The 13,888-nt window shown below is 41.5% G+C and overlaps 2 protein-coding genes across 3 annotated transcripts in view; one reads left to right on the forward strand and one right to left on the reverse strand.

Annotated features, from left to right (window-relative positions):
* Positions 1 to 9,125, reverse strand: ITGB1BP1 (integrin subunit beta 1 binding protein 1). Of its 2 annotated transcripts, none has more exons than XM_054630164.2 (7): positions 8,988 to 9,125; positions 7,550 to 7,650; positions 6,566 to 6,644; positions 5,356 to 5,492; positions 4,039 to 4,131; positions 1,070 to 1,219; positions 1 to 359 (listed from the first exon to the last, which is right to left on the reverse strand). In XM_054630164.2, the coding sequence occupies exons 2-7, from the start codon at positions 7,619 to 7,621 to the stop codon at positions 288 to 290; spliced, it is 603 nt and encodes a 200-aa protein (XP_054486139.1). In that variant the 5' UTR covers positions 7,622 to 7,650; positions 8,988 to 9,125; the 3' UTR covers positions 1 to 287. The 2 variants fall into 2 exon arrangements, with proteins under 2 accessions (XP_054486139.1, XP_054486140.1); XM_054630165.2 differs by having other exon boundaries at positions 7,550 to 7,647; positions 8,988 to 9,091.
* CPSF3 (cleavage and polyadenylation specific factor 3) overlaps positions 9,040 to 13,888 on the forward strand; it is a 19,348-nt gene continuing 14,499 nt past the window's right edge. Inside the window, exons 1-6 of the mRNA XM_054630162.2 lie at positions 9,040 to 9,188; positions 9,675 to 9,738; positions 10,144 to 10,241; positions 11,206 to 11,334; positions 12,085 to 12,262; positions 13,796 to 13,885. Of these exons, the coding sequence (XP_054486137.2) occupies positions 9,055 to 9,188; positions 9,675 to 9,738; positions 10,144 to 10,241; positions 11,206 to 11,334; positions 12,085 to 12,262; positions 13,796 to 13,885 (693 nt within the window). The 5' untranslated portion in view covers positions 9,040 to 9,054. The remainder of the gene's footprint in view (positions 9,189 to 9,674; positions 9,739 to 10,143; positions 10,242 to 11,205; positions 11,335 to 12,084; positions 12,263 to 13,795; positions 13,886 to 13,888) is intronic.

The raw sequence follows: 13,888 nt of genomic DNA on the forward strand, positions 1-13,888 counted from the left end.
TAGAAGCAAGTGTCAGTTTTATTTTACATTTCTGCAATATTGACATTAACATACAAAACATGATTTAGGAAAAAGAGAAATTGTGTTAAATATAAAATTCTGTAATATCCTGGACACTGAAGATGGACTCTTCAAGTCATGTTTGGGGAATGCCAAGTACCATGTGCAAGGTTGTGAGGGTCTCCTTTGCACAGTAAGTCTCTCCTAGGACAGTGTGTGGCCCCAAGCTGTCCCTGGTGTCACGAGGAACCCGGTGCCTCCCGCACCAACGCTGCTGCCCAAGGAAATCAGGACTTCTCCGACATTAAAACTGAGTCAAAGGCTGTAGACAACACTTTGCAAATGGCTTGTGCTTGTTCCTAAAAAACCCAGACACTCATGTTAACACCTGCTGAAGAACTTCTAAACTTCTCAAAACTCATTTAAAGCAGAGTGTGTCCTTCATTTTCTTCTGTGAGACCCACAAAACACCTGTCTGGCCTGCAATGACACATAGGAGCTGTCTTACACAAGCTCTTTTGAACCATGTCAGCATTGCTGGCTGTCAGCATAGCACAGCACCAACATTCAGAACCTCATTTTTTGTGTTCCCCCAGCACTGCCAGCCAAGGGTCAGTGTCATCAGAGCATCCTGACAATGAATTCTCCTACTCATAAGGAGGGATCACCTCCCTTGCTTACAAATATGGTTGCATGCTCTATTACCAGAATTGTTACTCCATCCCTTCCTGCTCCACATCTTAAAAGATTTTTGTTTTGTTTGGAAATAGAAGTGGAGATTGTCCATAGGTGCTGCCATAGCACCCTTTAGACTGGACAGAGCTTTCTCAGGTGAGTACAGTCACTGGCAATTTTAGGGAATGTAGGTGTTTTCCTCAAAACTGATCCCATGAAGGCAGCAGGGCTGTTTTCCCTTCTTCAGCCAGCACAAATTTATACCTTTTTTTTTTAATTAAGCTATCCTCCTTCTGCCAAAAAGCCTTCACAAGGGCCTTCGGTTTTACAATCTCCCTTTACTGGAATCAGAATTCCAATACCTATTTTAAATACTGAAAGCATAAACTCTTACCAAACTACTGCACTGATATACCCAGAGGCTGCATTCTTCAGAGGCTGCATCTGTTGTCTTCAAAGCCAGTAAACTTTTTCCTGCTCCCAGACCATCGTCATAGCACACCATCCTTACAATCAAATAGAGAGCATGCCTATGTAACACATCCTGAAAGCACATGGCAAATAAAAGTTACTCTGGAACAGCAAGAGATATTTCAGTTTTCCATGTTTTTATTCTTACTTACAAAAGAATACTTTAGATTTATTTAAAGGAGAAAAGTTTTCCTTGGTAAATTTTTTTTTTTGAGAGTTAAGTCAAGATTTTAAAAAGTGGTAGTTAAGCACAGGTTTAGCCTTAACTTTTGCTTCTACTTTAGAAGTGCATTCCTATGTGGACTATGAAGATAAGCTGACAGAGTTGTTCAGCTGGGACAAGAGAAAGCTCATGGGGAGACTTTGGGGCACCTCCCAGTACCTGAAGGGGGTCTGCAAGAGAGCAGGAAAGGGACTTCTTACAAGGGTATGTAGTGACTAAAAGGGGATTTGAATCACTTTAAACTGAAAGAGTATGTTTATAGTAAGTTATTGAATTTAAGGTAAGAAATTCTTTACTGTGGGAGTGCTGAGGCACTGGAACATGTTGCTCAGAGAAGGTGTGGCTGTCCAATCCCTGCAAGTGTTCAAGGTCAGGTTAGAGGGGGCTTTGAGCAACCTGGTGTAGTGGGAGGTGTCCCTGCCCATGGCAGGGGAGGTGGAACTAGAGGATCTTTCAGATCCCTTCCAACTCAGCCTCTCCCATGATTCTATGGAGACATTCCTGGCCATAATCTGAAAGTGCACATTCACTTCCTCACATGGCCGCTGTGACAGGTGGGACACTCTGTCCTTCTGCCACAGAGGTAACTTAAAACAACTTCTTACTTTCCCAGTATTTTTCTGGGAAGGATACGCACAAGAAACTGTTCCAAGAAAAGAGCATAGACAAGGCCAGTTGCTTTGGGGGGCAGTAGCCATGTGGCTTAGCCAGGCTATTGGTGATCTAAACCACAGGATGTGTCCTGACTCTTCCACGAAGCTCATCTAGGAGAAATCTACTCTCCATCAGAGCTGCAGGATTTCCACCATGGTCCCAATACTTCTGATTTTGGCCGTTCCAGAGAGGGATTGGTAGAAGACATTCAGTACAAGGTCTCTGCAGCTGTACCCTACACAAGCCTTTCTTCTCCAGCCATCCTGCCCTCTGATTGTACTCATCTGGTCTATTCCAGTCATACCATCTCCAGGGTCTTAGGAATTCTAGACAGCTTTGTTTCTGTGTTCATGGCATCAAACAGCTGTCTCTGTCAGCTGAAGGGTCTAAAGCAATGCCCACTTTGATACAGAAGCTGTAAAAAGGGGCAGTGAGCTTGCTGCCTGCCTTGGAACCCTGGAAGGAGAGACCTCCACCAGAGCCCTAAGGTCACCTTGCTGAAAAACATCTCCATCCTGAAGCTCCTCAGCTCATTGCTCACATTGCTCTCACCATCAGCAATATCCCACCACACTCAGGACAGCTGGAGCCTGCCTGGAGCTTACTGCATCCACCCTCCCATCTCTGTAAGAAAGATGCCAAGACTGCTCACCAAATTACTAGTAACTCTCAAGGGTTGCTTGCTTGGCACTTGCTACAGTACTAATGTGTATGTAGATCATCACTCACAGAGTGATAATCTACATACACATAGATAGAGTTCTTTTGAGTACAGCCTCCTTGTAAATTCATTTCTTCCCATCCTTTTAGTATCTTGGAACTCTGTGAATAGAATTTGGTGAACTAACACACTGAAGGACAAATTAAATGCCTACAGTGACACAGATGCAAAAAGCCAGAATTTGAGGAACAATGCAACGCAACAAATTATCAGTGCAAGCTAGCTTAACCACAAAAGGCTTTATCTGCTTGTGCAAGCTTGCAATTTGAAAAGCGATGGATGAAAGTCTTAAATTAGCTATTTGATCTTTACCAAAGCACAAAGGAATTCAAAGAATAGTGTAACCTATGTTTTTAATGAGAATTAAGAATTTAGGAGAGCAAAAACAGAATTCAAAAGAATTCAAAGTCTGAATAACAAGTACTACCCTTCCTCCCAGGCACAAGAAACAAGTGTTTGATTTTCTGAAGGGACCAAAGGAAACTTTTTGGCTCTCTTCAGAGCATTCAACTATTAAGCAATGCTATTCTCCATGCTCATACTTGAGGCTTTCATGAACAGGCATCGCTGGGTTGTTGATGGGTCAAGGCTTCATAAGGCCAAGTATTTATGGCATCTGGGGCTCTGAGGGCAACCAGAAGGAAACCACATGGCTGCAACACAAAGCTACACAAAGGCAACTGGAGGGCCCTGGGGAAGAGACCGGATTTTTATTTTTAGCAAAGAAGCTACTTGAAGTGCACTAAAGGAAAAGAAACTATACAGAAATCATGTAGGAAATGATGCAAACAAAAAGTAGGCTTGATCAATAAAGTGGAATCATGAGGTTTTAATGCTGGAGTGAACTCTAACTCTTGGATTAGGAGTGCAGGATGGAACTTAAAAGAGCTTGCAACTCGGGTATTCTTAGAAAAACCCCATCCTTTGTTTTTCCCTCTTCACAGAAACGCCAAGAGGAACTGCCTTGCTAACTTGGGCTGAGGAACCAATGGTCTTGGCCACCACAGTCACACTACTTTCCCCCAAGAAACAATGATGTCCAACGAGTGTCACCGAAGACTTGCTTGCCTTTTGTCTGGTGCTCAATCTCAAAAGGAACAGCTTTTTGTCATAAATCCAGGAAAACACAGCCTGTGGAGATATGACATGAAGCAGTGCTGGCGGGAGAGCTTGTTTGTTTTGCTTTTGCTTAAAGCCAGAAATGACATTTTGGTCACACAGATCATCTACCAGAGAAATAAATGAAAGCACTTATCAACTCTCATCAGAAAGACAAGTTGGGTGAAGCACTTACATACTGATCAGATGTGGAAACTTTAATGCCATACTTGGAAACTCCCATAATAAACTCCTCTTCACCTGGAACAAAAGGTAACTTTCCATCTTGCTTTGGAGGGAAACAAACAAAATCCTTTAGTGCAGACAGAAGAACATGAACAAGGAAGATACATAACAGAAAACATATTTATGTGTACTTGGGTCCACTGGGTCAGCACCAGCACAAACCCTGCTCAGATCCTGCTCTGTGGGACTGCCCAGTGCTCATCCAGTCTCTTAAGGTTATGTGAAATACAGTCAGGGGAGACTGGACATTAGGAGGCATTTCTTTACTGAGAGGGTGACCAGACACTTGAACAGGCTTCCTAGAAAGGTGGTTGATGCCCCAAACCTGTCAAGTGTTTAAGAGGCACTTAGACAATGCCCTTTACAACACATTTAACTTTTGTCAGCCCTGAAGTGGTCAGGCAGTTTGGACTGGTGGTCACTGTGGGTCCCTTCCAGCAGGAACACTCTATTCCATTCTGCTCTATTCTACTCTAAATATCACATGGTTCCAGAAAGGAATTTGTCATCTCAGGGGAGAATTTGGCTCTGTGGTCAAATCAGGTTGGCTGAAAAATCATGCATGGCCTATCATGCTGCACTGACCCAAGGTGATCCATGTTCTACTGGCAGCACCTTCACTGTCTGGCTGCAAAAACAATTTTAGGAAATATTCAGAAATGGCAAGTTGCTGCACAATAAACAGACATTCTGTGCTTTTAAATATATATAATCAGCTACCTAATGAGAACAACCAGTTATGGCTTTCAGTACAAAAGTAAGTACAAGCAACCAGAGTTTGGCAAGGATGACCCAAATATTATTCAGGTTCTTTGGTCACAGGTTCATGAGTGATGAAACTTGCAGAAACTTGACATCCTCCTCTATGGGAAAACTTTTACAATACTAAAGAATCTGGGGAGATGTTCCTTCCTGGATACTAATCCTAATCGTGCTGGAGGCAATGTAACAACTTTCAGCTGGGACTTGATCAATAAGGACTCATGAAAAGGGCCTTGGCTCTGAGCCTGCTTCTGCAGAATGGTTCTCTGGATGCATCTTCTCCAGTCACCTAAAATTACAGAACTGTGATGGCTTTTGAGATTCATAGGTTAATAGAAAGAAAGTATGCCACTTTCTTCAAGTAAGTCTAAAACTTACAGATTTTAATAAATAAAATATGGGGGGATATATAATAAATAAAAAATGCAAGGATAAATAAAAAAACCCCACATCTAAGTTTAAGATGTTTTGACTTTGTTGGTATTGCCTTTTGTAACCCACTTACCTGTGCAACATCTATGTAATTTATCAAGTCCAGTGGCCCTTCAAGACTTTTGCTCTCATTGTATTTCAATTTTTCAATGGCACCAACATATTTAACTCTGAATTCTGCACATGTATCAGAATTACTATTGCTTTGTCCTGCAACAAAGTAAAACAAAGCCATTCTGAAGACTTCCAGAACTGTAAGGCTATTCTAATTGCTGTTGACAGGGCTAACATAATAAATTCCCTAATTTTGCAGACTTTCATCAAACACTTATCACAGTATATTAACTTCTCTTTAATGAATTGTACTGGATTGATTTAGAACAGACCCTTGGTAAAGGCAACAGTTTTATATGCATACATGACATTGGTATAAACAGCACTGTTGATGCCAATTCAAATTTAGAGTTAACAACCTTGAATCAGAAAACATTAAAAAGCTGGTTCTACTTTTTGAGGTCTATTTGTTTCAAATTAATTGTTTGGTCCAACAGTGATACACTGGTGACTAAAAACAAATAAAATCAAATCTTATTTCCATTATTTTGGTGCAAATGTAAACTCAGAAAGCAGAAAACAGCAATCCAAAAAGCTGTACAAGATTTGTGCTGGTAACAGACTGGTAGCACAGCTAAGTTTTTCATCCTCAGACACTTTACTTTGAAAACAATGACTCAGTCCTAGATGAATTGTAAATAATAGAAGCCTAGGGCTGTGCCTGCAATAGTCACCAAGCTACCTAACAGATTCACTCATATTACTGAAAATACCTATCTTAAGCTTTTCTGTAACAGACATGTTTTATGAAAAATCCCTTCTTTGGGATTTTTTTCTCTTGAGAAGCTGAGAGGCCTCAGGAACAAAATGTAAACAATGGTTATCTGCTGCTGTGGAATGCAACAGGTGGAGCTTTGATTGGTCTCATGTGGTTGTTTCTAATTAATGGCCAATCACAGTCAGCTGTCCAGACTGTCTCAGTCAGTCACAAGCCTTTGTTATTCATTCTTTTTCTATTCTTAGCTAGCCTTGTGATTAAATCCTTTCTTCTATTCTTTTAGTATAGTTTTAATATAATATATAACATAAAATAATAAATCAAGCCTTCTGAAACATGGAGTCAGATCCTCATCTCTTCCCTCATCCTAAGACCCCTGCAAACACCACCATACTTCTCCATGTTCAGTAATCCTGCTCCATCCATACCTGCTCAAGCTCCGATTACATACCTGAACTTTTTGTGGAGTCTGTATCTAGGCTGGCCACAGTACTAGACCTGGAAAGTCCCCCAAGACTGGAATCTACAGACTAAGAAAAAAAATCAGCATCATCAGAAAGTTACTGAGAATGCATTAACAATTAACTTGTAGATGTCCTGCCTCAAGTATTTTTTTTAAACCCTTACAGTTTATGTTCTATTTACTCAGCAGCACTGGAAAATGGGGAGAAAAAAATAGTACCACCTGTTTCTTTCCTGAAGTTATTTTTCTGCCTCAGTGCAGACTGGACTGATAAAAGTTCATCAGGAACCTTTGAGAAGTCCACAGATATTTTGAAAGAAGGAGGAAGTGACAGAGGAAAAGAAAATGAACCTTAAGGTTATTTCCAGAGAAAAAGGAAAAATAAACCTTAGGGTTATGCCCCATTTTTTCTGGTACTGCAATTTTACATGAAGAAATTGACAACTACATGCTTGTCACCAATACCTAAAATAACACAGCAGTGCAGGGGAAAAGAAACAGCACCTTGGAAAATCCACAATATTCAAGTGATCATTCTAAAACTGATCAGACAAAATGAACACATTATTCAAAATTAAGAATACTTTTAGAGATACTGAGAAACCAAGAAGTACTGAAGAATAAACTCATTTTGGTATCTAGCAGCAGGCACCGTCCTTAAAGAAAAAAATTAGAACAAATGTAGTAATTTTTTCTTCAAACCTTTCTATGTGCTGTGAGAAAATTTTGTGCTTGTGCAATTCAGTGTGGAAGTGACTGAGTATTCATCTCAGAATACATGGGCTTTATGACTGATAGGTATTTTTAACTCTCATAACACAATCTGAGGAATGGAAGTAGAAAGTTCTCTTTGTGGAACATGACATTTTATGGAAATCACATCCTACCATCAGTGTAAGTGAACCACTGAACTGTTTACTTGGAACAAACCCAAGTGCTTCACAAAGAGAATAAACACCACATCCAGCTTACCTTGCTTTTAGTGCTGATTTCACTGCTTTGTGAGCTGCTGCTGCTGTGTCGCTTTTTTCCTTTTCTAAACATCTTTTCATAATTGGATCAAAGAAGATCTTCTAAGAAGAAAAAGTTAAAATTAAAGCCTGTCATATCAAGGGAAGGAGGTCCATGCAAAAATCAGTGACTGTGTCCAAAGTGGACTAAAACTGGAAATTTGCTCAGGACTCTGTGAATGGAGGTAGGAATTTTGGTGCTCTTCATGCATGACTGGGGAAAGTTCCTCAAGCTCTCTGCTAAAACTTCCCTATTCTTCTGAATTGCCAAAAAATGCTACTGCCTGGTTTACAGAGTGTTGCAAAGGTCAGTTTCTAACGCATAGATAGATTCAGAAACAAGGCAAAATTTAAAATTTATTCCCACCTAAACATTAGGTGATTTTTACTTGTGAGTACAATCTAAGTGCCCTATGAAGTGTGCACAACACATTCCCTGCTCCTATGGCAGTGTTTCCAGTAAAACAAAACAAAAAGTGAAATCTATCCCCCCCAACACCCGACTAAACACCACCCTACAACAACAAAAAAACCACAAAAAACCAACCCCAACCTATTTCTGAAGAACTACTGACTGGAATACTCATAGGAGCAGCCATTACCACTTAACATATTCCTGAGAATTAAGTAAAATGCGTGGTACATTTACTGCATTAGAACTGAGTTCCTGGAAGTTCTGAGAGGATTCCAGAACCCCATTTCCTATGTGCCTGCCCTACCAACACCTTGCTTCACTTCAACTTTGGCTGGCCAGTGTCAAGCAACAGGGACGCTGGCTCTCTGTTTCTCTGAAACCCTATTTCTCAGCTTCAGAGACGAATTATTGTCATTACAAAACTTCAGAAACTTTGAGCAGGCAGAAGAAAGAGGACAATGGATGATGACAACCTACGGAAGACGGCTCCCACTGCAGAAAATAATGAAAGAAGCACAAGGCGGAGCCTGGATGCGCGATGCCGTGATGGGTCACAGTCCCTAGGCCGCCGCTGTTCCGCCGCTAAGCAAGCACTGGGTGCCTGGCGGACTAAGTGAGAGCCACCCAGGGCAACCAGCGGCGTGCGGGGCAGGGCGGTGTCCAGCACACACCGAGCCCCGGTTTCCAGCGTGGATGCGCCGGCGGCTCCGCACAGCCCTGCGGCCGTTCCAGAGGCGCCTCTGCCGCTCCGCAGCGGCCTCCGAGGCCCTCAGCACCCGCGGCTCCCGGGCGGTCCGGGTGCATCCACGGGCCCTCAGCAGCTCCCGGGCTTTCCGCGGAGCATCCCTGCCCCAGCGGGTGCAGGGGGCGGCCCGGGAAGCCGGGCAGGGCAGCACCGGATCCCGCCTTGGCTTCTCTCCCCGTTCCTCCCTCCGTCCCCGGCCGATAACCCGAAAAGTGACAGAGCGATGCGGCCGCTGCTCACCGGGCGCGCCGGGCCCCGCTGGCTCCCGCTGCCGATCCCGTTGCCGATCCCGCTGCTGCCGCCGCCGATGCCGTTCCGGGTCGCGCGGGGCGGCGCAGGCGCGGCGGGGCGGCGGAAGGAGCGCGGTGCGATGGCGGCCAAGCGCAAAGCCGAGGCGCTGATCCCGGCCGAGGAGAGCGACCAGCTGCTCATCCGGCCCCTGTGAGCGCCCGGGGCAGCGGGGGTGCGCGGGGGGCCGGGCCGGGGCCGTGGCAGCGCCGCTGGGGCCGCCTCTTGCCCTGGTCAAGGGGTCGCTGCCGGCTGAGGGGGGTTGTGGTAGCGTTCCCGCAAGCCTTGGTTTGGGGACAGCTTGAAGGTGCTACACCAGGCTTATTGGGCCCGGTTTGTTACTTAGGTGAACTTTAATTGTACGTGTCAATAGTTTGAGACTCGAGTGTTCAGTAAAAAAAAAAAAAAGGCTAAAATAATTTCCTCAAACGGGTTGGTTTTATTTCTGCTGCGTTACATAGGGCCTCATTTCCTTTGGGATAAGTACAGCTGCTCAGGTACTTTGGATAGCTGGGCTTAAAAGGGCCGTGCAGTTGTTATTTCTCCACAGAAAAATAACCGCGGTAAAGGCATCCAGTGTGGTCACATCTGTGCGCTGTGGGTTGTTTCAGTCCTCATGACTTTCATATCCTTTTGCAGAGGTGCTGGCCAAGAAGTAGGAAGGTCATGCATCATTCTGGAGTTTAAAGGAAGAAAAATAATGGTAATTATTGCATGGATATGTTTGTATGCCCTCTCAGTGTGCTACTTCACATCACAGAAATGATCTGAAATGTTGTAGGTCAAATTCAGCCTCTGCTCTGCAGTCAGACACAGTGCTGGAAAAGGCACATTTTGTAGCCTTCTGGAGCAGTATAGCATGTATGCCATTAGACATCACAGAGGCTGTGCTGTAAAATAAAACCCTCTCCCTATATAGAATGCATGTGCTTCCAACCCAAACCATTCTGCTTGAAGTCCAATGCTGAAAGTAATGTTTAATGAAGAAAAAACTTTTTTTTGTGTGATGCTAAAAGTTACCAGTCACTAATAACTATGTCATAGACCAAGATGGAAGAGGGGATTTTATACCTTCTGCTAGAAGTTTTAACTTTGTTTCGATTTTCAGCTTGATTGTGGAATTCATCCTGGGCTGGAAGGAATGGATGCTCTTCCATACATTGATTTGATAGATCCAGCTGAGATTGATCTCCTCCTTATTAGTCAGTAAGTAGCACCTAAAAGCACAAATAACTTGACATCATGGTCTGAGCTGTGTTCACTTGTAGTTTATTAAGAGAGACTGAAAAATAGGAGTTATTTAGATGGTAGGGGAAAATTCTAGTTTCTGGGTTTTTAAAAAAAAGTTTGAAGATCTCCATTTAGAATTAAGGACTGAACATTGAGGATGTTCATTCACTTCTGACATTACAGCTCTTCTCTGAGGTCACTATGATTTCTGACTGTTTTACATCCTGTCCTGCTTTAACACCATTGTGATAGCTTGTGGAGTGAGTTTTCTACACAAACACTGCAGTAGAATATTGGTTGTGTTTTTTGATCTGTTGGCTTTGAATTTGAAAGGTTCTTGGAGACTCACACAAGCTTTGAATGTGGTTTATGTATTGCTTAGTGGCTGAGAGACAAGGAGAGCCATTTCTAAATGATGTAATCAGTAATAAAAAATTCTCCATAAAATACTGAGCTTTTGTGGTATGTGTTTGTTCTACCTGTATTTCAAAAGTATTTCTTAAGATGGATCGAACTAGAAGTGTGAACAAAAAATTTAATTTTCAGAGATCATGTTTTATTCTGTAGTATGTAACATGCAAACTTAGGATAATGTTTTTAGCTTTCATGTATCTTTGAAGTTTACTGTCCCTGGTTCCTGTTCCTTTTCTCCCTCTAAATTTATATGGAAATTACAGAAAGAAGGATATCCTAATACTATACATGTAAAACCTTGGCAATTAATGGAGAACTTCCTGTATTAGTTTTACCTTTTCTTGGTCATGTTTTTAGTCACTAGTCTGCAGAATGTAGACCAGCACAGTTAACAACAAGGTTGAAAATTCTGTTTCTGGATTTTTATGACACCATGGTTAGTCCAGTGAAGTAGTGAATTATAGATGTTATATATTAGTGTTATGTAATATGAATGTATTAATTGGATTTGTGTGTCTGTTTTAAGCTTCCATTTAGATCACTGTGGGGCTTTGCCATGGTTTTTACAGAAAACAAGTTTTAAGGGAAGGACATTTATGACTCATGCCACAAAAGCTATTTACAGATGGCTTCTTTCAGACTATGTTAAAGTCAGGTAAGCTAACCTGTGGGCTGTCTCTTCCTGAATTATTTCACCTATTATTTCCCTTTCCAATGGGAAACTTAAGGTCAAGCTACCAAAAGTAGCTGGATGAACCTGGATGTTATCTTAAGTAGCAACATTACATATAACCAGATTAGAAGTAATGAATCATTTTACTACCTCATGGATAGTTTGTAGTGAATTTTAAGCTCCTAAAGATACAATTCACTCTTCAGCAAAGGACAGATCAAATATTAAATATACAAAGAGGCTCTGTTACTTACATGTTGGGGTTTTTTTTATCTCTTATATTTTTTTGTTTTCTTGTGTTTCGTGCCTTGACACATTATTTCCCTGTGACTGCAGTGGTCCTGAGTGTATCTCAACTCAGCTGTTTTGAGCTTGGATCAGAATCCTGGTGAACAGTCCTCTTTTAACTTGTTTCTTCAGGGCTGGTAGGAAAAGCATGGATCCATGTGGTTTTTGAGGACTGTTACATCTAAGTTGCAGATCCCTGCCCGGGGCTGGGAACCTTTGGAGAAACACAGAGCAGATTCTTAACTGAAAAGACTCTTCTAGCATGGCCTTTCAAAAGAAAGGTACTTTAACTCTCGTTAAGGAGCTACATTAGAGGAGCTGGGCTTGATTTCTAACATGGGGGACGTGGTGTTACTGAATGGAAATCTGTCAGTGGGGAAAAGCCAGGAAGTTTTTTCCAGCTGTTCAGATGAGCTGATATTTAGCCATTTCACTTGTATGCAGTAACATCTCAGCAGATGACATGCTGTACACAGAAACAGACCTGGAAGAAAGCATGGACAAGATTGAGACCATCAACTTCCATGAAGTGAAAGAGGTGGCAGGAATCAAATTCTGGTGCTACCACGCAGGCCATGTTCTGGGAGCAGCCATGTTTATGATTGAAATAGCTGGTGTGAAGGTATTTTCTCTTTCTTACAAGTTGAAATCAAGCCTGAGTACTAATGTAGTCATTAATTATTATTGTCTCTTATGCCCCACCACTGTGGCTGGAGCTGTCCAATAGACTTGGACTCAGGCCAGGGGCAGAGGCCTTGGCTTAGGACATGTATTTTCTCATTGATTAACACTGGCAAGTGACACAAATCAGGTAAGATGTGTGGATTGTATGGGAGTCTGAGATATGACTCAGATTTAGAACCACTAAACTTGTAGTTTCCCTTGCTGGGCTGATCAGAGGCAGGTGGTAGCTGAGGCAGTTTGTGGAAGCTGCATTTTATTAAATCTCTGAACAGATGTTTGTTTCTGTAATTCTCACTTACGTCTCTGCCTGTCTCAAGCTCTTATATGGCATTTGTCAGTGTATGTGAGTTACATTTTTATCATAACCCTCCTGTGCTAAAGTACCTAAATAAATAAGATTATTATTAATTTTAGCCACAGAGGGATTAAGTAAATCATATAATCAGAGGCAGCACTGTGCCAAAACCAGATACTTGAAACACATCTCATGAATTAGAGTTCAGCAGGATAATCACTGTCCAAGGACAGTTTCACACAGCCCTGAAGAGGGAAGAGAGAAGGTGGTTCTGAGGCTTGCTGCCCAGGAGTTTGTTCCTGATTTATAATGATTGAGAAGCACAAGAATTTTAACTTTAAAAAAATCCTAGAAATAGAACTGAGTTTACAGTGATCACAATAAAGTTTAGATCTCTTAGTGTTGCTTTTTTGGGTTTTTTTCTGATTGGGGCATGATGAAGATTTCCCTCTCACTATGCATGACTCAAATAGATTGGGTTTTAATATCATTATTTTCATTAATTCCCTGTGATAGTAGGTTACCTGGCAGACCAGGTGTCTGCTGTCACTGACTGTATGTTATTTATTATTCACATTTACATTAATGGAATTATTGTTAAATCAAAAAATGTCAGTTTTGAAACCAATTTTGGTGCAGAGAGTTGCATTCCACCCTGCAGTTAAGAATCCATTCAAAATTAATAACAATTAAAAATTACTTGGTGTATTGGGGAATGTGATTATTCCATTTGGAAAACGAATTAGATTACAGGCTTTTTCAGTATCAAAAAATATTATAAGAACTTTTAATAAATAATTTTATTGGATTATTTATTATATTTGCATTCTTGTATGTAAATACAGTTTGATCTTTGATTTACTTCCTTGTAGGAGTTGCTGTGTTTTATGTTATGTCTAATTTTACTTCTTTGTGAGGCTGAAAATGGTACCTTGATATCTGAAATGAAAAATAAGAGCCTAATAATTGTTTACCTGGTTTTGTTGGAATGATGTTACTACTTGAAAAATCTTTACTATAGAAGTTTAAATACTTGTAGTACTGTTGACCTAAAATTGTAAGCACCGCTCACGTAAGAAGAGTCTTATTTAAAGTACAGCTGATCTTTTTATCAGAAATTCATTAATTCTGGTAGAACCTGTAACCAGAGCACCTGCTTCTCTTTGTCTCCAACAGCTGTTATATACAGGTGATTTCTCAAGGCAGGAAGACAGACACCTGATGGCAGCTGAGATTCCCAATATTAAACCCGACATTCTTATAATTGTA

Source organism: Agelaius phoeniceus, chromosome 3 (genome assembly GCF_051311805.1).
Source record: "Agelaius phoeniceus isolate bAgePho1 chromosome 3, bAgePho1.hap1, whole genome shotgun sequence".
Lineage (NCBI taxonomy): Eukaryota > Metazoa > Chordata > Aves > Passeriformes > Icteridae > Agelaius > Agelaius phoeniceus.

Bases quoted from the DNA above. Each gene is read 5' to 3' on its own strand.
- ITGB1BP1 (XM_054630164.2), bottom strand. From the start codon at position 7,621: ATGTTTAGAAAAGGAAAAAAGCGACACAGCAGCAGCAGCTCACAAAGC. The intron at 5,493-6,565 runs GTATGTAATCGG...ACTTTGTTGCAG, and splicing joins AGACTCCACAAAAAGTTCAG to GACAAAGCAATAGTAATTCT. The intron at 4,132-5,355 runs GTAAGTGGGTTA...TTCCCTCCAAAG, and splicing joins ATTACATAGATGTTGCACAG to CAAGATGGAAAGTTACCTTT.